The following is a 20,494-nucleotide window of genomic DNA, read 5'->3' as shown; positions in this document are numbered from 1 at the left end:
CGGCTGCAGCGCCGGCAGCTGGAAGGAGCCCAGGTCCAGCTCGGCCTCGGCCTCCAGCGTCTGCTCGGTGATGTTGGCCTCCTGCAGGCTCTGCTGGAGGATGTCGCACGGCTGCTCGGCGCCCGCGCCGGCGCCGCCCGGAGAGCCCAGGATGTCATCCTCCAGGAAGTCCAGGTCCACGCTGGCCGGGGGCTGGCTGGGCTCCGAGCTCAGAGGGTTCCCCGAGGCCTCCTGGCCGTGCAGCTGCGGGGACGGCAAAGGGGCAGGGGTTAGGGGGAGATAGGGGGGTGGGGGTGAGAGGGGTTTGGGGGCTCAAGGGAGCTCAGGAAGCCAACAGAACCCAATGGAACCCAACGGAGCTCAACAGAACTCAGTGGAACTCAATGGAACCCAACAGAACTCAATGGAACCCAACTGAGCTCAACGGAGCTCAATGGAACCCAATGGAGCTCAACAGAACTCAGTGGAACCCAACAGAACTCAATGGAACCCAACTGAACCCAACTGAGCTCCACAGAACTCAGTGGAACCCAACGGAGCTCAACGGAGCTCAACAGAACTCAACGGCACCCAATGGAACCCAAATGAATCCAACAGAGCTCAAGGGAATCCAACAGAGCTCAATGGGACCCAATGGAGCTCAGAAGGGTTTGGGGGACCCAATAGAACCCAACAGAACCCAGTGGAGCTCAGATGAGTTCAGGGGACCCAATGGAGCTCAATGGAACCCAATGGAGCTCAGAGGGGTTCAGAGAGACCCAACTGAGCCCAATGGGGCCCAATGGAACCCAACAGAACCCAATGGGACCCAACTGAGCCCAACAGAACCCAATGGGACCCAACGGAGCTCAATGGAACCCAATGGATCTCAGAGGGGTTCAGAGGGACCCAACTGAGCTCAACAGAACCCAATGGGACCCAATGGAACCCAACAGGACCCAATGGGACCCAACTGAGCCCAACAGGACCCAATGGGACCCAACTGAGCCCAACAGAACCCAACAGAGCCCAACAGAACTCAACTGAGCTCAGAGGGGTTCAGAGAAACCCAACTGAGCTCAACAGAACCCAATGGGACCCAATGGAGCCCAACAGAACCCAACAGAACTCAATGGGACCCAATGGAGCCCAACAGAACCCAAGAGAGCTCAGAGGGGTTCAGGGGACCTCAATGGGACCCAACTGAGCTCAACAGAACCCAGTGGGGCCCAATGGAGCTCAACAGAACCCAACAGCTCAATGGAACCCAATGGAGCTCAGAGGGGTTCAGAGGGACCCAACTGAGCCCAACAGAACCCAGTGGGCCCAAACAGAGCTCAGAAGGGTTTGGGGACCTCAATGGAACCCAACTGAGCCCAACAGAACCCAATGGGACTCAACAGAGCTCAACGGAGCCCAACGGGACCCAACGGGATCCAATGGGACCCAATGTGGGATTTTCCAGGAAATCTGGGGACATTTCTCCCAAAATCTGGTGGGTTTTGCTGGGAAATCTGTGAGGGTTTTCCCAGGAAATCCAGGGAGTTTTCCTCCAAAACGCAGGAGGGTTTTCCCAGGAAATCCAGGGAGATTTGCCCCAGAATTTGAGGGGCTTTTCCTGGGAAGTTTGGAGGTTTTTTTCCCAGGAAATTTGGAGATTTTTCCTGGAAAATTTGGGGTTTTTCCCCAGGAAATTTGGGGTTTTTTCCTGGAAAATTTGGGGTTTTTTCCAGGAAATTTGGAGTTTTTTTCCTGGAAAATTTGGGGGTTTTTCCCAGGAAATTTGGAGGTTTTTTCCTGGAAATTTGGAGGTTTTTTCCTGGAAAATTTGTTTTTTTTTCTCGGGAAATTTGGAGTTCTTTCCCGGGAAATTTGTTTTTTTTTTTCCTGGAGATTTGGAGTTTTTTCCCGGGAAATTTGGAGTTTTTTTCCTGGAAAATTTGGGGTTTTTTTCCCGGGAATTGCACCCAAAAAGCAGGAAAAGGGGGGAGGGGAGGCCACACCCACCCCGGCCCCCTCGAAGAAGGCGCTGGCGGCGTCCCCGAGTTGTCCAGGAGATCATCGCTGTCAATCTGCAATGGAAATGGGGAAAAATGAGGGGAAATTGGGAAAAATGAGGGGAAATTGGGAAACTGAGGGAAAATGGGGGAAAACTGAGGGGAAAATGGGAAAAAATCTGGGAAAATTGGGGAGAAAATGGGGAAGAAATGGGGGAAATGATGGGGAAATGCAAAAAAAAAGGGAAAAATGGGGAAAATGAAAAGAATTGGAAAAAAATGGAAAAATGGGGGAAAAATTAGGGGAAAAGGGGAAAGAATGGGGGAAATGGGGAAAAAAGGGGAAAAGTGTGGGAAATGGGAAAATATGGGGGGAAAATGGGGGGATTTTAATGGAAAAAATAGAATTTTTTTGAAGGGAAAAATGGGATTTTTTTAATGGAGAATGGGATTTTTTTCAGGAAAAATGGGATTTTTTTCAGGAAAAATGGATTTTTTCAGGCAATCCGGGATTTTTTCAGGAAAAATGGGATTTTTTCAGGCAATCCGGGATTTTTTCAGGAAAATGGGATTTTTTTTAAAGCAAACCAGGATTTTTTCAGGAGAAATGGGGATTTGGGGCATTTGGGGGCGCTCACCTTCTCGGATCCATGGAGGAAATCGTTCAGGGCCTGCGGATCGCTGGGAGAGATTGGGGAGGAGCCTCAGGGGGGAATCCCGCAGAATTTGGGATTTCTCGCCCTCCCTGGCCAAAATTCCCTTTTTTGGGTCATTTCCCACCTGTTTTTATCCATTTCTCACCTTTTTTGGGTCATTTCCCTCCTTTTTTTGGGGTCCTTTCCCGCCTTTTTTTACCCATTTCCCACCTTTTATTTTTACCATTTCCCACCTTTTTTGGGGGCCCCTTTCCACCTTTTGTTTCCCCTTTCCAGCCTTTTCTTGGGGACCATTTCCCTCCTTTTTGGGGTCATTTCCCATCTTGTGTTTTGATCCATTCCTCACCTTTTTTTGCCCATTCCCTCCCATTTTTTGGAACCAAATTCTCACCTTTTTTTGGGGCCATTTCCCTTCTTTTTTTTTTTGCCTGTTTCCCGCCTTTCTTTGGGACCATATCCCAGCTTTTTTTGATCCATTTCCCTCAATTTTTTGGGTCATTTCCCACCTTTTTTTGGGTCCTTTCCCACCCATTTTTGGTCCCTTTCCCACCCATTTTTGGACCATTTCCCTCCTTTGTTTTTTACCATTTTCTGCCTTTTTTTGAGCCATTTCCCACCTTTTTTTGGGACCATTTCCCGCCCATTTCTGGGTCATTTCCCGCCCATTTTTGGACCATTTCCCTCCTTTTTTTTACCATTTTCTGCCTTTTTTTTGGGCCATTTCCCTCCTTTTTTTTACCATTTCCCACCTTTTTTTGGGGCCATTTCCTGCCCATTTTTGGGTCATTTCCCACCCATTTTTGGACCATTTCCCTTCTTTGTTTTCACCATTTTCTGCCTTTTTTTTGGGCCATTTCCACCTTTTTTGGGGGGCCATTTCCCACCCATTTTTTTGGGTCATTTCCCACCCATTTTTCCCCCATTTCCCTCCTGTGTTTCCCCCATTTCCAGCCCTGTTTCCCAGGTGAATTCCAGCAGATTCCGGAACATTCCGGCCTCACCAGATGACGTCTAACAGGCACCGGCCGTCTTCATCATCCATGACAACTGCGAGGAGAGGCAGCGTCAGCGCCCAGAACCTTCCGGAAAACCCCCGGGGCCTTCCCCCCTTGGGCAGGGGAAACCCCAGGGAAATCCCCAAAGTCTCAGTTTTGGTGGAATTCTGGGGGAAAATCCCCAAAATTCTCATTTTTGGTGGGAATTCTGGGGGAAAATCCCCAAAATTCGCATTTTTGGTGGGAATTCTGGGGGAAAATCCCAAAATTCTCATTTTTGGTGGAATTCTGGGGGAAAATCCCCAAAATTCGCATTTTTGTCACAGTTCTGGGGAGAAAAATCCCCAAAAATCTCATTTTTTTATGGGAATTCTGGGGGAAAATCCCCCAATTCTCATTTTTGGTGGGAATTCTGGGGGAAAATCCCCAAATTCTCATTTTTGTCACAATTTTGGGCAGAAAAATCCCCAAAATTCTCATTTTTGATGCGGTTTTGGGCAGAAAAATCCCCAAAGTCTCAGTTTTGGTGGGAATTCTGGGGGAAAATCCCCAAATTCTCATTTTTGTCACAGTTTTGGAGAGAAAAATCCCCAAATTCTCATTTTTGATGGGAATTCTGGGGGAAAATCCCCAAATTCTCATTTTTGACATGGTTTTGGGGAAAATCCCCGAAATTCTCATTTTTGTCACAGTTTTGGGGGGAAAATCCCCAAATTCTCATTTTTGTCACAGTTTTGGGGGAAAATCCCCAAATTCTCATTTTTGTCACAGTTTTGGAGAGAAAAATCCCCAAAATTCTCATTTTTGTTGTGGTTTTTGGGGGGAATCCCTGGGAAAATGTCCGAGTTTGGGATTCCCCAGTCCAGTTTGAGCCCTGGAATGGGACTGGGGGGGGATTTACTCCAGGGATACTCCAGAGATACTCTGGGTTTGACCTTTGACCTCTCACTCAGGGGATACTCCAGAGATACTCCAGGGATGCACAGAGGATACTCAGAGCTCAACCTTTGACCTCTCACTCAGGGGATACTCCAGACCTGGACCTCGAACTCTGGGGATACTCTGGGGATACTCTGGGGATACTCCAGGCTGGAATTCCAGCCCCAAGCTCCCACTCAGGGGTTACACACGGCACAGATCCCATCCCATACTCAGGGGATACTCCAAGAATACTCCAGGGTTACTCTGGGGTTACTCAGAGCCTCATTCCCAGCATCCTGCCCAATACTCCGGGGATACTCTGGGGATACTCCAGGCTGGAATTCCAGCCCCAAGCTCCTACTCAGGGGTTACACACGGCACAGATTGCCCACCATACTCAGGGGATGCTCCAAGGGGTTACCCTGGGGTTACTCCAGGAATACTCCAGAGTTACTCTGGGTCTACCCCAAGAACACAACAATGACACCCTGGGGTTACTCCAGGGATACTCCAGTGTTACTCCATAAACACCACACCAATACCCTGAGGTTACTCTGGGGTTACTCCATAAATACACCAGCAATACCCTGGGGTTACTCCAGGGTTACTCTGGGTCTACCCCAAGAACACAACAATGACACCCTGGGGTTACTCCAGGGATACTCTGGGGTTACGCCATAAATACACCAGCAATACCCTGAGGTTACTCCAGGGTTACTCTGGGTGTACTCCAAGAACACAACAATGACACTCTGGGGTTACTCCAGGAATACTCTGGGGTTGCTACAGGGTTACTCCATAAACACCACACCAATATCCTGGGGTACTCTGGGGTTGCTCTGCGGTTACTCCAGGGTTACTCCAGGAATACTCCCATAAATACAACACCAATACCCTGGGGTCACTCAATGAATACTCCAGAGTTACTCTGGGTCTGCTCCAGGAATACTCCAAGATTACTCCATAAATACACCAGCAATACTCCAGGAATAGTCCAGCGTTACTCCATAAATACACCAGCAATACTCCAGGAATAGTCCAGGGTTACTCCATAAATACACCATCAATACTCCAGGGTTACTCTGGGATTACTCCGGGGTTATTCTGGGGTTACTCCAGGAATACACCGCTGTTACTCCGCCGTTACTCTGGGGTTACTCCAGGCCCCAGCCCCAGCCCCATCCAGGCTGGAACCCCCAGAATTCCCCTCCCCCTTCCACCCCTCTCCGTGCCTCAGTTTCCCCAGAAACACCAAAAACCCCAAAATTCCACAAAATCCCCCAAAATTCCCCCCCAAACCCCCAGAATTCCACAAAAAAAAATTCACCAGAATTCCACCAAAAAAACCTCCAAAATTCCCAATAAAAGCCTCCAGAATTTCCCAAAACCCCCAGAATTCCCGAAAAATCCCCCAAAATTCCCCCCCAAACCCCCAAAATTCCACCAAAAAAAATCACCAGAATTCCACCAAAAACCCTCCAAAATTCCTGAAAAACTGCAAAATTCCCAATAAAACTCTCCAGAATTCCCGAGAACATCCCAGAAATCCCAAAAAGTCCCAGAATTCCCGAGAAAGCCTGGAAAAGGCCCCGAGGGAGGAGCAGGGGGCGCCGATTCTTGGGGAGAATTCCCGGGATTTTGGGGCCAATTCCTGGAATTTTTTGGGATTTTTGGGATTTCAGGGCCCTGGGAGGGGGGAGGGGAAATCCCAAATTCTGAACCTGAGCAGGGGGAGGGGAGAGGAGGAAGAGGAGGAGGAGGAAGGGGAGGAAGGGCAAGACAGGCCGGGGGCAGCTCCAGAACTGAACCACTGAGGATGAGGAGGAAGAGGAAGGGGAGGAAAGGAAGAGGAGGAAATGAGGAGGAAGAGGAAGATGAGGAGGAAGAGCAGAAAGGGGGGAACAGGCCAGGGACACCCTGAGGATGAGGAGGATGAAGGTGAAGATGAGGAAGACGAAGAGGAGAAGGAAATGAAGAGGAAGAGGAGGAGGAAAAGGAGAGGAAGAGGAAGAAGAAGAGGAGGAGAAAGAGGAGGAGGAAGAGGAGGAGGAGGAAGGCCACAGATGGAGCCAGAGCTGGGACATTCCCGAAGCAGCTCCCGAGGAAGAGGAGGAGGAAGAATGGGAGGAAGAGGAGGAAGGGCAGAAAGGGGGGAGCAGGCCAGGAGCAGGCCCTGAGGATGAAGATGAGGAAGATGAGGATGAAGAGGAGGAAAAGGAAAAGAAGAGGAGGAAGAGCAGGATGAAGAGCAGGAGGAAGAGCGGGAGGAAGAGGAGGAGGAAGAGGAGGAGGAAGAGCAGGACGGCTCCAGCCCCAACCCCAACAGCAGCCGCTCCCCAGGGAGGATGAGGAGGGGATGAAGGCCACACACCCCCGGCCCAGCTCCTTCCCAGAGCCCTGAGGAGGAGGAGGAAGGAGAGGAAGAGGAGGAGGAGGAAGAACCAAAAGAGGATGAGGAAGATGAGACAGAGCAGGGTGAGGAAGATGAGGAAGAGGCACAGGAGGAAGAAGCAGAGGAGGAAGAGGAGGATGAAGAAGGGGCATGGGAAGAGGAGGAAGAGGAGGAAGAAGAGGCAGAAAAGGAAGAGCAGGAGGCAGGAGGAGGATGAGGAAGATGAGGAGGCAGAGGCAGACAAGGAAGAGGAAGAGCAGGGTGAGGAGGAGGAAGATGAGGAGGAAGAAGCAGAGACAGAGCAGGACGAGGAAGAGGAAGATGAGGACGAGGCAGAGGCAGAGAAGCTGAGGCAGAGGAAGAGGAGGAAGAAGAGGCAGGGGCAGAGGAAGATGAGGAAGGGGCAGAGGAGTAAGAGTGGGTGAGGATGAAGAAGAGACAGAGGAAGATGAGGAGGAAGAGGCAGAGACAGAGCAGGACGAGGAAGAGGAAGATGAGGAAGAGGCAGAGAAGCTGAGGCAGAGGAAGAGGAGGAAGAGCAGGATGAGGATGAGGATGAGGCAGAGGAAGATGAGGAGGAAGAGACTGAGGCAGAGGAAGAGGAGCGTGAGACAGAGCAGGGTGAGGAAGAGGAGGAAGAGGATGAGGAGGACGAGGATGAGGAAGAGGAAGCAGAGCAGGGGGAGGAAGAAGAGGCCGAGGAAGAGGAAGAGCAGGGTGAGGATGAGGAATATGAGGAAGATGAGGCAGACACAGAGCAGGGGGAGGAAGATGAGGGTGAGGAAGGCTCCGGCCGCCCCGCCCGCCCCGCCGCCAGCAGGAGGAAGAGGAAGAGGAAGAAGAGCAGCAGCAGCAGGAGGAGGAGGAGGAGGCCGAAGGCCCCACCCCGCTCCCCTCCCCCCCTATCCCGGTGGGACCGGGCCCGAACGGCCCCGCTGGGGGTGGGGGAGGGGGTGGGGGAGGGGCCCCGCCCCCCCTGTCCCGGTGCGCGCGGGGGGGGGGAGGGGAGGGGGGGAGGGGGCGCGGCGGCCCCGTGAGGGGGGAGAGGAGGGGGGGGGGAAATCCCGGCCTGAGGAGGGGGGGGGGGGGTGAGGGGGCGCGGCCGCGCTGTCGCCGCCGCTGTCGCGACAGAGCCGCGATTCGGGGCCGTTTCGGGGCTTTTGGGGATTTTGGGGATTTGGGGGATTTTGGATTTTTAATTTTTTTTTTTTTTTTTTTTTTTGTGGCGGACTCACCGTGAGGCCTCAGCGGCGCCCGGCGCGGGGTCTCCCAGGCGCCCCCGCACGGGCAACGCCGCCAGGACCCCGGCGGGCCCCGCCGCTTAGGGGTTCGCGGCGATGCCTGATCGCGGCCGCCACATCGCCGCCGTTCAACGCGGACCGGAAACGACCGGGAGGGCACTTGGAAAGGTCAGGGGGGGTTTAACGGGATCCCCTCTCTCTGTACCGGGCCCCCCCTGCGAAAGGACGGGGAGGAATTGATTAGCATAAACCGCGCCCCCGGACAGGCATTAGAATAGACACGCCCCCGCGCTGGCGCCTCAGCGGCCAAGCCCCCCCCGTGAGGGACCTCTCATTTGAATAAACCACGCCTAGCAGGGTGGGTATTAGCATAAACCACGCCTCATAATCTGGATATTAGCATGAACCACGCCCCGATGCTCAGCGAGCCAGGCCTGGGTGCTTCATTTACATAGACCACGCCCCATCACAAACCGTCGACAACCCCATACTCTTAATTTGCATAAGCCACGCCCCCACAAGCCGTAAATCATCACAAACCACGCCCCCAACACTGAGTTATGCCCGTCCCCTCTGCGCGTCCTGATTTGCATAAACCACGCCCACACATCGCTCTCCTCAGTCCTCCCGCCCGCCAGGGGGCGCCACGCGCTGCGGAGGGGGGCGCTCCCCGTCACGTGACGCGGCGCGGGGGTCACGTGGGACGGCGGCGGCGCCGTCATGGCGGCCATGGCGGCGGAGAAGGAAGCGGAGGCGCAGCGGTTGCTGAGCGAGGCCGAGCGGAAGGTCCGGGGGGCTCAGTCCTTCCTCGGGGGCCTCTTCGGGTGAGTGCGGGGGGAACGGGGCGGGCGGCGGCGCCGGGGAGGCCGCGGGAGGCCTGAGGGGAACGGGGGGGAAGGGGAGACAGGGAGGCCTGAGGGGGGAAAGGGCGGGAAAATGGGGGGGAAAAAGGCGGGAATTGGGGGAGTCGTGAGGGGAATGTGGGGGGGGCGAGGGGAATTGGGGTGCGGGAGGGGAATTGGGGGGTTCTGAGGGGAATTGGGGGGTCCTGAGGGGGAATTGGGGGTGGAGGAGGGGAATTGTGAGGGGAATTGGGGGTGGGGGAAGAGAATTGGGGGGGTCCTGAGGGGAATTGGGGGAGTCGTGAGGGGAAAGTGGGGTGGGGGAAGGGAAACTGAGGAGTTGTGAGGGGAATTGGGGTGGGGGAGGAGAACTGGGGGGTCCTGAGGGGGAAATTTGGGGATTTTCTTGAGGGGGGCACCCAAAATTCCCCCAATTCCCCTTTTCCCACCGCAGTTCCTTCCCCACCACCCAGAATTCCCAAAGTAATTCCCTTTTTCCCCAGACAAACTCCATTTTTCCTGGAATAATTCTGGTTTTATTCCCCAGAATTCCCAGAATAGCTCCCAGAATTCCCATTTTTCCTGGAATAATTCCCATTTTTCCTGGACTAATGCCCATTTTCCTGTTCCCCAGGGGTTCCTCACGCCTGGAGGAGGCCTGTGAGTGCTACACCCGCGCTGCCAACCTCTTCAAAATGGCCAAGAACTGGAGCCGTGAGTCGGGCCAGGAAAACTCCCATTCATTACCAATTAATTATTGATTGATTCTTAATATTTATTCCACATTTTTCCATCTTTTTCCCTGGTTTCCAGAGGCTGGGGCTGCCTGTTCTCAAGCGCCTCAGCTGCAGCTGCAGAGCAAACCCCAGCCCCATCACTGACCCCATCAATTCCCCATCACTGACCCCATCAATTCCCCATCAATTCTCATTAATTCTTAATTAATTCCCAATGAATTCCAGGTGTTAATTCCGTGTTTTTCCCTGTTCCCAGAGGCTGGGGCTGCCTTTTCCCGAGCGGCTCAGCTGCAGCTCCAGCCCCATCACTGACCCCATCAATTCCCTATTAATGACCCCATCAATTCCCCATGAATTCTTATTAATTATTAATTAATTCCAGGTGTTAATTCCATGTTTTTTCCCTGTTCCCAGAGGCTGGGGCTGCCTTTTCCTGAGTGGCTCAGCTGCAGCTGCAGCTCCATCACTGACCCCATCAAGTCCCCATCAATTCTCATTAATTCTTAATTAATTCCCAATGAATTCCAGGTGTTAATTCCGTGTTTTTCCCTGTTCCCAGAGGCTGGGGCTGCCTTTTCCCGAGCGGCTCAGCTGCAGCTCCAGAGCAAACCCCAACCCCTTCACTGACCCCATCAATTCCCCATTAATGACTCCATCAATTCTCATTAATTCTCATTAATTCCCAATGAATTCCAGGTGTTAATTCCATGATTTTCCCTGTTCCCAGAGGCTGGGGCTGCCTTTTCCTGGGGAGCAGCTCAGCTCCAGAGCAAAACCCAACCCCATCACTGACCCCATGAATTCCCCATGAATTCTCATTAATTATTAATTAATTCCCAGTGAATTCCAGGTGTTAATTCCCTGTTTTTCCCTGTTCCCAGAGGCTGGGGCTGCCTTTTCCCGAGCAGCTCAGCTGCAGCTCCAACCCCATCACTGACCCCATCAATTCCCCAGCAATTCCCCATCACTGACCCCATCACTGACCCCATCAATTCCCCATCAATTCCCCATGAATTCCCCATCAATTCTCATTAATTATTAATTAATTCCAGGTGTTAATTCCCTGTTTTTCCCTGTTCCCAGAGGCTGGGGCTGCCTTTTCCCGAGCGGCTCAGCTGCAGCTGCAGCTCCAGAGCAAACACGACGCCGCCACCAATTTCGTGGATGCCGGCAACGCCTTCAAGAAGGCTGATCCACAGGGTAGGGGGCTGGGAATTTTGGGGAATTTGGGGAATTTTGGGAATTATTTGGGAGGGTGGGGGTGTGGGGGAGGGAATTCTACTGAAATTCCACTGAAATTCCCTTAAAATCTCACTAAAATCCCATTAAAATCTCACTAAAACCCTATCAAAATCCTATTAAAATCTCACTAAAATTCCATTAAAATCTCATTGAAATCTTACTAAAACCCTTAAAATCCCATTAAGATCCCACTAAAATCTCATTAAGATCTCTCTAAAATCCCATTAAAGCCTCACTGAAATCTCATTAAAATCCCATTAAAATTTTACTAAAATCTGTCTAACATCCCATTTAATCCTATTAAAACCCCACCAAAATTTCCTTAAAATTTTCTTAAAATCCTATTAGAATCCCACTGAAATTCCAGTAAAATCCCACTAAAATCCTACTAAAACGCCTCTAAAATTCCCTTAAAATCCTATTAAAATCTCATTAAAATTCTGTTAAATCCCATTAAAGTCTCACTAAAATCTTCCCAAATCCCCCTAAAATTCCCAAAAATCCCCCTAAAACTCCCAGAACCCCCCAAAATTCCTGGATTTTTCCGTCTCCCGTGACCTTCCTGCCTGGCTTTATTTTTTTCCCATTTTTCTCACTTTTTCCCATTTTTTTTTCCCTTTTTTTTCCCACTTTTCCCCAGGAATTCGGGGGCGGGATCCGCTCCCAGCCGGGGATCCCTGAGCCCGGCAGATGGAGCTGAATTCCCACGGCTTTGGGCACAATTCCCGGGATTTTGGGCAAAATTCCCAAAGTTTTGGGCAGAATTCCCAGTTTGGAGCACAATTCCTGTGGCTTTTGGGCAGAATTCCCAAAGTTTTGAGCACAATTCCTGCGTATTTTGGGCAGAATTCCCAGGATTTTGGGCAGAATTCCCAAAGTTCTGAGCTCAATTCCTGCATTTTTTGGGCAGAATTCCCAAAGTTTTGGGCAGAATTCCTGCATTTTATGAGCAGAATTCCCAGTTTTTTGGGGTCAGATCCTGAGGATTTTGGGGTTGTCCAATCCTGAATTTTTTAGGTTTTAATCCTGGCAATTTTGGGGTCAGATCCTTAAATTTGAGGCTCTGATCCCAAAGTTTTTGGGGTCTGATCCCAAGGATTCTCGGGATGTCCAATCCTGAGGTTTTGGGGTTCTAATCCTGAATTTTTTAGATTTTAATTCGGGGAATTTTGGGCTCTGATCCCGAAGATTTTGGGGCCTGATCCTGAGAAATTTCGGGTTTGATCCTGAAGATTTTGGGCTCTGATCCTGAAGATTTTGGGCTTTGTTCCAAAGATTTTCAGGTCCCATCCTGGAAATTTTCAGGCTCTGATCCCAAAGATTTTGTGGTTCAATCACGAGGATTTGGGGCCCCATTTCAATTTTTCCCCCTTTTTTTCCCCTTTCCCCAAATTTTCCCAATTTTTCCCAATTTTTCCCTATTTCCCAGAGGCTGTCACGTGCCTGCTCCGCGCCATTGAGATCTACACGGACATGGTGAGACCCCCCTGGAATTCCCAAAATTCCCTCCTGGAATTCCCAAAATTCCCTCCTGGAATTCCCAAAATTCCCCCCTGGAATCCCCAAAATTCCCCCCTGGAACCCCCAAAATTTCCCCCTGGAATTTGGGATCTGGGGGTTTCTCTTCCCCCTCCCACACCCCAGCCCAGGGCCCTCCTGTTTTCCTGGGAAATTCCCATTTTTCCATGGATTATTCCCATTTTCCCCTGTTTGTCCCCAGTTTTCTCCCATTTCCCTCTGGAATATTCCCATTTTTCCCTGTTTTTCCCCATTTTCCCCTGTTTTTTTCCCATTTTCCCCAGTTTTTCCCATTTTCCCCTGTTTTCTCCCCTTTCCCCCTGGAATATTCCCATTTCCCCCTGTTTTTTTCCATTTTTCCCCATTTTGCCCCATTTTTTCCCCATTTCCCCTGGAATATTCCCATTTTTTCCCCATTTTCCCCATTTTTCCCCATTTCCCCCTGTTTTTTCCCCTGTTTTTTCCCCATTTTCCCCATTTTTTCCCATTTTTCCCCATTTCCCCCCATTTTCCCCATTTTTCCCCATTTCCCCCCATTTTTCCCCATTTCCCCCTGTTTTTTTCCCATTTTCCCCTGTTTTTCCCCATTTTCCCCATTTTCCCCCATTTCCCCCATTTTCCCCCATTTTTCCCCATTTTCCCCCTGTTTTATTCCCATTTCCCCTGGAATATTCCCATTTATCCCCATTTTCCCCCATTTCCCCCATTTCCCCTGGAATATTCCCATTTTTTCCCCATTTTTTCCCCATTCCCCCCCATTTTTCCCCATTTTCCCCCATTTTTCCCCATTTTCCCCCCAGGGCCGTTTCACCATCGCTGCCAAGCACCACATCTCCATTGCTGAGATCTACGAGAGCGACCTGCTGGACATTGAGAAGGTGAAAACCCCAAACAAATCCCAAAAAAAACCCAAAAAACCCCAAAATTCCCATGAAAATCCCTGCAGAAAAACCCCGCCGAAAAATAATGGAAAAATCCCAGAAAAATCCCCCAAAAATCTGCAAAAAACAGCACAAAATCCCAGGGAAATCCCAATAAAACCTGGGAAAATTCTAAAAAGAAATAATTCCATGATAATAGCAAAAAATCCTGGAAATATTCTCAGAAAAATCCCAGAAAATCCTGGAAAAATCCCTGGAAAAATCCTGGAAAATCTGAAAAAATTCAGAGAAAATCCCTGGAAAAATCCTGGAAAAAATCCCCAAAAAAATCCTAAAAATTTTGGGGAAAATCCCGGAAAAATCCCAGAAAATCCTGGAAAAATCCGCCCCCCAAAAAATCCCAGAAAATCCTAAAAATTCGGGGAAAAATCCTGGAGAAAAATCCCTGAAAATCCTGGGAAATTTCTGGAAATTTGGGGGATTTTTCTGGGATTTTTTGGGGGACTTTTGGGGAATTTTTGGGGGATTTTTTAAAATGTTTTTTCAGGGATTTTTCTGGGATTTTCTGGGATTTTTCTGTGATTTTCTGGGATTTTTCCAGGATTTTCTGGGATTTTTCTGGAAGTTTTCTGGGATTTTTCTGGGATTTTCTGGGATTTTTCTGGGATTTTTTGGGAGATTTTTCTGGGATTGTTTTGGGGACTTTTGGGGGATTTTTTGGGGATTTTTAAAAATTATTTTCCTGGGATTTTTCCTGGGATTTTTCTGGGATTTTTCTGGGATTTTTGGGGGATTTTTCTGGGATTTTCTGGGATTTTTCCGGGATTTTTCCTGGGATTTTCTGGGATTTTTTCCCTATTTTTTCCTGGGAATTCGGGGCTTTTCTGGCCTTTCCAGTCTTTTCCTGGGCTTTTTCCAGCCTTGCCTGGGCCCAGCAGGAGCAGCTGGGGCGGGGGCGGCCCCGGAGCCGCCGGAATTCCGGAATTTTCCGGAATTTTCCGCAGTGCTGGGGAGGGGGAGGGGCGGGGATGGACAATTCCAGGCTCCCAGGAGCTTTTCCCTCCCTGCTGGGATCCACCTGAAATTCTGCGACCTTCAGCCCACGTTTAGCCCATTTGGAGCCCATTTTAATCCCTGTTTTAGCCCATTTTTAGCCCATTTTAATCCCTTTTTTAGCCCATTTTTATCCCATTTTTATCCTGTTCTAATCCAAGTTTTACCCCATTTTGATCCCATTTTAATCCCTTTTTTATCCCATTTTTACCCCATTTTGATCCTGTTCTAATCCAAGTTTCAGCCCATTTTAATCCCATTTTTATCCCATTTTTACCCCATTTTTACCCCATTTTAATCCCTTTTTTTACCCAATTTTAATCCCTTTTTTATCTCATTTTTACCCCATTTTGATCCTGTTCCAATCCAAGTTTTAGTCCATTTTAATCCCATTTTTTTACCCTATTTTAGTCCCTTTTTTATCCCTTTTTTATCTTTTTTTTATCCCATTTTAATTCCATTTTTATCCTAATTTTACTCCATTTTAATCTCATTTTTTCCTGGATTTTTCTGGGATTTTTTCCAGGTTTTTTTTTTTTTTTTTCTTCTCCCAGGACTTTTCCAGGGTTTTTCTGGGAATTTTTTCAGGATTTTTCTGGGACTTTTTCCTGGGTTTTTCCCAGGATTTTTTTCTGGGATTTTCCTGGGATTTTTTTTTCTGTATTTTTCCAGATTTTCCCCCCATGATTTTCCTGGGTTTTTTTCAGAATTTTCCTGGGATTTTTTTTCTGGAGTTTTTCCAGATTTTTCCAGGATCTTTTTGGGTTTCTCCAGGGTTTTTTCCTGCAATTTTTTTGGGATTTTTCCAGGTGTTTTTCCCCAGGATTTTTGGGGGATTTTTCCTCAGTTTTTTCCCAGGATTTCCCTGGGATCTTTTCCGAGGTTTTTCTGGGATTTTCACTGGGGTTTGCAGGTTTTTTCCCAGGAATTTTCCAGATTTTTCCAGGATTTTCCTGGGATTTTTTCCAGGAATTTTCCCCATGATTTTGCTGGGATCTTTCCCAGGATTTCCCGTGATCTCTTTGGGTTTCCCCGAGGTTTTTCCCTGATTTTTGGGTGATTTCTCTGGAATTTTCCGTGGTTTTCCTGCTGGATCCCGTTTGTCCCGGGTGATTTTGTTGGGATTTTTCGGGATCTGCTCCCAAATTCCCCCATTTTTCCCAATTTCTCCGTTTTTGCCCCCAGGCCGTGGCGCACTACGAGCAGGCGGCCGATTACTACAGAGGGGAGGAATCCACCAGGTACCGGGGATCCCAACGGATCCAAACGGATCCCAACGGATCCAAACTGATCCAAACTGATCCCAATTATCCTGGGCCAAATCCTGAGGGGTTCTGAGTGTTCCCAACGGATCCCAAAGGATCCTGGGCCAAATCCTGAGGGGTCCCAAGGGATCCCAATGGATCCCAATGGATCCCAACGGATCCTGGGTCGAATCCTGAGGGGTTCCAATGGATCCAACGCATCCCAATGGATCCCAATGGATCCCGAGCCAAATCCCGAGGGTTCCCGAGCGTTCCCAATGGATCCCAACTGATCCCAATGATCTTGGGCCGAATCCTGAGGGGTTCCGAGTGTTCCCAATGGATCCCAAAGGATCCTGGGCCAAATCCTGAGGGATCCTGAGGGGTTCCAATGGGTCCCAATGGATCCTGAGGGATCCCAATGATCCTGGGCCGAATCCTGAGGGGTCCCAATGGATCCAACTCATCCCAATGGATCCTGAGGGATTCCAACAACTCTGGGCCAAATCCCGAGGGGTTCCAATAGATCCCAATGGGTCCCAATGGGTCCAAACAGATCCCAATGATCCTGAGCCAAATCCTGAGGGGTCCCAACAGATCCCAATGGATCCCAACAGATCCCAATGATCCTGGGCCGAATCCTGAGGGGTTCCAATGGTTCCCAATGGATCCCAATGATCCTGGGTCCAATCCTGAGGGATTCTGAGGGTTCCCAATGGATCCCAACCGATCCCAGATGCAAATCCCAACAGATCCTGAGGGATCCCAGTGGATTCCAATGGATCCCAACCCGAATCCCAAGGGATCCCAAGGGATCCCGACCCAAATCCCAACAGATCCTGGGGATCCCGATGGATCCCAAGGGATCCCCAGCCTGAATCCGCCCTGCTCCCAATGGACCCCAAATCCCAATTCCAAGGGATCCAATGGTTTGGGTGCACTTTGGGGGGTTTGGGTGCAGTTTGGGTGATTTGGTGCAGTTTTGGGGTGGTTTGGGTGCATTTGTTGGGATTTTGGCCGGGATTTGCCATTTGCGGTTGGGATTTTTGGGTGGGGTTTTTTAGGTGGGGTTTCGGGGATTTTGGGGTTTTTTGGGTGGGGTTTCTGGAATTTTGGGGTTTTTTGGGTGGGGTTTCCGGGATTTTGGGGTTTTTTGGGTGGGGTTTTTTGGGTGGGGTTTCGGGGATTTTGGGGTTTTTTGGGTGGGGTTTTTTGGGTGGGGTTTCGGGGATTTTGGGGTTTTTTGGGTGGGGTTTCCGGGATTTTGGGGTTTTTTGGGTGGGGTTTTGGGGATTTGGGGGTTTTTTGGGTGGGGTTTCTGGGATTTTGAGGTTTCCCCGGGATTTTGGGCTTTTTTGGGTGGGGTTTTTTGGGTGGGGTTTCCCTGGGATTTTGGGCTTTTTTGGGTGGGGTTTTTTGGGTGGGGTTTCCCTGGGATTTTGGGGTTTTTTGGGTGGGGTTTTGGGGATTTTGGGGTTTTGGGGATTTTGGGCTTTCCAGGCAATCCTGCCCCTTTCCCATCCCCAGCTCAGCCAACAAGTGCCTGCTGAAGGTGGCTGCGTACGCGGCCCAGCTCGAGCAGTTCCCGCGCGCCATCGACATCTACGAGCAGGTGGGGCCTTCCTCTCCTCCTCCTCCTCCTCCTCTCCTCCTCCTCCTCCTCCTCCTCTTTTCCTGCTTTTTTTTGCTCATTTTCCTGCTTTTCCCCAGATTTTCCCGCTTTTTTCCTCATTTTCTTGCCTTTTTTTGCTCATTTTTCTGCTTTTCCCCTCATTTTCCCGGGTTTTTTTCCGGATTTTTCCGTTTTTTCCCGGATTTTTCCGGGCCATTCCAGGTGGGCTCGGTGGCCATGGACAGCCCCCTGCTCAAGTACAGCGCCAAGGAGCATTTCTTCAGGGCTGCCCTGTGCCACTTCTGCATCGACATGCTCAATGCCAAGGTAATTAACTGATTAATTAGCATTAATTAGGGGTTAATTAGGGGTTAAATGTGGGGTATTTGGGGTTAATTTGGGGTTAATTTGGGGTTAATTTGTGGCAATGGGACTGGAGCATTTCTTCAGGGCTGCCCTGTGCCACTTCTGCATCGACATGCTCAACGCCAAGGTAATTAACTAATTAGTGTTAATTAGGGTTAATTAGGGGGTAATTAGGGGTTAAAATTGGGTTAAATTTGGGAATTTGGGGTTAATTTGGGATTGGGAATGGAGCATTTCTTCAGGGCAGCCCTGTGCCACTTCTGCGTGGACATGCTCAACGCCCAGGTGATTAACTGATTAGTGTTAATTAGGGGTTAATTAGCATTAAATTGAGGTGAATTAGGGTTAATTTGGGGTTAAAGTTGGGATTTTGGGGCAATGGGAATGGAGCATTTCCTCAGGGCTGCCCTGAGCCAGCTCTGTGTGCTGGATGCCAAGGCGATCATTAGCATTAATTAGCATTAATTAGCATTAACGAGCGTTAATTGCCCGCAGCTGGCCGTGCAGCGCTATGAGGAGATGTTCCCGGCCTTCTCCGACTGCCGCGAGTGCAAACTCCTCAAGGTCAGCCTTCCTCCCCTCCCTCATCATCCTCATCATCATCACCTTCATCACCTTCATCATCTTCATCTTCATCACCTTCATCCTGATCCTCCCCTCCCTCATCATCCTCATCTTCATCTTCATCATCTTCATCCTGATCCTCATCTCCATCACCATCAGCCTTCGTCCCCTGCCTCCTCATCCTTATCATCCTCATCATCATCACCTTCATCACCTTCAACCTGATCCTCATCTCCATCAGCCTTCCTCCCCTCCCTCATCATCCTCATCTCCATCATCTTCATCACCTTCATCTTCATCATCTTCATCACCTTCATCTTCATCCTGATCCTCATCACCATCAGCCTTCCTCCCCTCCCTCATCACCCTCAGTATCCTCCTCATCTTCATCCTCATCCTCATCCCACCATCATCCCATCCTGCTCCTCATCCTCCTCACCATCTTCATCCTCGTCCCTCCTCCTCCTCCTCCCCTCGTCTTCCTCATTATCCTCATCCCATTCCTTCATCCTGCTCCTCCTCATCCTCACCTTCCTCCTCCTCCTCCTCCCCAGAAGCTGCTGGAGGCTCACGAGGAGCAGAACGTGGACGCCTTCACCGACGCCGTACGTGGCAAAAACCCCCCCAAAATCACCCCAAATTACCCCAAAATCACCCCAAAATCACCTCAAAACCCCCAAAATCCCCCAAAACCCCCCAAAATCACCCCAAAATCCCCAATTTACCCTAAATTCACCCCCAGTCACCAACACCGTTTGTGAGGAACCCCAAATCCCCCAAATTTACCCCAAAATTCAGCCCAAATCCCCAAATTTACTCTAAATCCCACAAATTCACCCCAGATCCACCCCGAATTCAATCCAAATCCCCCCAATTTCCCCCAAATTTCACCTAAATTCCCCCTATTTTCCCCCCAAATCCCCCTGGAAAGCCCCAAACCCCCCCAATTTCACTCCAAAAGCTCCAAATTTCCCCCAGTTTCACCCCATATCCCCCTGAAAAGCCCCAATTCCCCCAAATCCCCCGGATTTCACCCCAAATCCCACCCAGTTCCCCGTATTTCCCCCCCAAATTCCCCCAAACCCCTTCAAATCCCCCCCAAATCCCCCCAAATGTGCCCCAGTCCCCCCAGAAGCCCCAGATTTCCCCGTTTTGCCCCCAAATCCCCCCAAATGTGCCCCAATCGCCCCAAATTTCCCCGTTTTGCCCCCAAATCCCCGCAGGTGAAGGAGTTTGACTCCATCTCCCGCCTGGACCAGTGGCTGACGTCGCTGCTGCTGCGCATCAAGAGGAGCATCCAGGGAGAGGAGCAGGACCTGCGCTGAGAGCGCCCCAAAACGCCCCAAAAACAGCCCAAAAACACCCCAAAAATACGGTGAAAATATACTAAAAACAGCCCCCAAAATAGGGTAAAAATGTGCTTAAAATGCCCCCAAAAATATGGTAAAAATGTGCTTAAAATACCCCCAAAAATATGGTAAAAATGTGTTTTAAATACCCCCAAAATATGGTAAAAATGTGTTCAAAATTCCCCCAAAAATACCCCCAAAACCCTCCTAAAATACGCTAAAAATACCCCCAAAAATACCCAACCCCCCGCTGCAGAAAATGTGTTAAAAATACCCCAAAAATATCTTAAAAATACAAAAAAATATGATAAAAATACCCCCGAAAACCCCCTCAGAAAATGCTAAAAATACCCCCCAAATACCCCAAAAATATCTTGAAAATACAAAAAAAAAAAGATAAAAATACCCCCAAAAATACCGCAAAACACCCACAAAAATAGGCTAAAAATACCTTAAAAAAGACTCGAAAAACACCCCAAAAAAACCCCAAAAAATTGACTTAAAAATACCCCAAAATTCCAAAAATCCCCCAAAAAATTCCCCCAAAAATCCACAAAAAAAAACCCCAAAAATCCACAAAAACCCCACCAAAACCCCCCCAAAAATTAGCCTAAAAACGTAAAAAATCCCCCCAAAAATCCCTCAAAAAACCCCCCAAAAAAACCCCCAAAATACTACAAAAAATCCCCCAAAATCCCACAAAAATACCGCAAAAAAACCTCAAAAAAACCCCCAAAACAGCACCAAAAAACCAGCAATAAACCCCTCAAGATCACCCCAAAAATGCTGCAAAAATTCCCCAAAAAAATTCCCCCAGAATTCCCCTCTTCCCCCTGTGCCTTCCAGAACATTCCTGGCCCCGCCCCTGCCCCCCGCGGGCCCTCATTAAATATTCATGGACTTGG

At 49.5% G+C, this 20,494-nt stretch overlaps 3 protein-coding genes across 4 annotated transcripts in view; 1 reads left to right on the top strand and 2 right to left on the bottom strand.

Annotated features, from left to right (window-relative positions):
* The window catches only part of BICRA (BRD4 interacting chromatin remodeling complex associated protein), a 26,776-nt gene extending 18,524 nt beyond the window's left edge, over positions 1–8,252 (bottom strand). The window contains 6 exon segments of the mRNA XM_077193005.1: positions 3–243; positions 1,987–2,024; positions 2,027–2,051; positions 2,615–2,657; positions 3,634–3,679; positions 8,176–8,252. Of these exon segments, the coding sequence (XP_077049120.1) occupies positions 3–243; positions 1,987–2,024; positions 2,027–2,051; positions 2,615–2,657; positions 3,634–3,674 (388 nt within the window). The 5' untranslated portion in view covers positions 3,675–3,679; positions 8,176–8,252.
* LOC143696485 (uncharacterized) lies at positions 4,977–8,903 on the bottom strand. Its single transcript, XM_077192873.1, has 3 exons — positions 8,701–8,903; positions 6,006–8,133; positions 4,977–5,009 (listed from the first exon to the last, which is right to left on the bottom strand). The coding sequence occupies exons 1-3, from the start codon at positions 8,901–8,903 to the stop codon at positions 4,977–4,979; spliced, it is 2,364 nt and encodes a 787-aa protein (XP_077048988.1).
* On the top strand, positions 8,209–20,494 carry NAPA (NSF attachment protein alpha). 2 transcript variants are annotated; one of them, XM_077193043.1, is made up of 12 exons: positions 8,209–8,349; positions 8,804–9,005; positions 9,658–9,737; positions 10,844–10,960; positions 12,432–12,478; positions 13,321–13,398; positions 15,640–15,695; positions 17,226–17,310; positions 17,533–17,637; positions 18,172–18,240; positions 18,798–18,845; positions 19,464–20,494. In XM_077193043.1, exons 2-12 carry the CDS (start codon positions 8,902–8,904, stop codon positions 19,563–19,565), a joined length of 891 nt encoding a protein of 296 aa, XP_077049158.1. In that variant the 5' UTR covers positions 8,209–8,349; positions 8,804–8,901; the 3' UTR covers positions 19,566–20,494. The 2 variants fall into 2 exon arrangements, with proteins under 2 accessions (XP_077049158.1, XP_077049157.1); XM_077193042.1 differs by having other exon boundaries at positions 18,795–18,845.

The sequence above is a fragment of the Agelaius phoeniceus genome, chromosome 36 (assembly GCF_051311805.1).
Source record: "Agelaius phoeniceus isolate bAgePho1 chromosome 36, bAgePho1.hap1, whole genome shotgun sequence".
In the NCBI taxonomy this organism is placed as follows: Eukaryota; Metazoa; Chordata; class Aves; order Passeriformes; family Icteridae; genus Agelaius; species Agelaius phoeniceus.
This window is presented reverse-complemented; position numbering and strand designations above follow the sequence as displayed.

What these genes read in the sequence shown, in the direction of transcription:
- NAPA (XM_077193042.1), top strand. Translation starts at nt 8,902, where the DNA reads ATGGCGGCCATGGCGGCGGAGAAGGAAGCGGAGGCGCAGCGGTTGCTG. An exon ending in CAAGAAGGCTGATCCACAGG is followed by an intron (nt 10,961 to 12,431) that starts GTAGGGGGCTGG and finishes CCTATTTCCCAG; the next exon opens with AGGCTGTCACGTGCCTGCTC. An exon ending in TGGACGCCTTCACCGACGCC is followed by an intron (nt 18,846 to 19,463) that starts GTACGTGGCAAA and finishes AAATCCCCGCAG; the next exon opens with GTGAAGGAGTTTGACTCCAT.
- LOC143696485 (XM_077192873.1), bottom strand. Translation starts at nt 8,903, where the DNA reads ATGACGGCGCCGCCGCCGTCCCACGTGACCCCCGCGCCGCGTCACGTG. An exon ending in TTTGTGATGATTTACGGCTT is followed by an intron (nt 8,134 to 8,700) that starts GTGGGGGCGTGG and finishes AAAAAATTAAAA; the next exon opens with ATCCAAAATCCCCCAAATCC. An exon ending in GGGTTTTTGGTGGAATTCTG is followed by an intron (nt 5,010 to 6,005) that starts GTGATTTTTTTT and finishes TTCTTGGGGTAG; the next exon opens with ACCCAGAGTAACTCTGGAGT.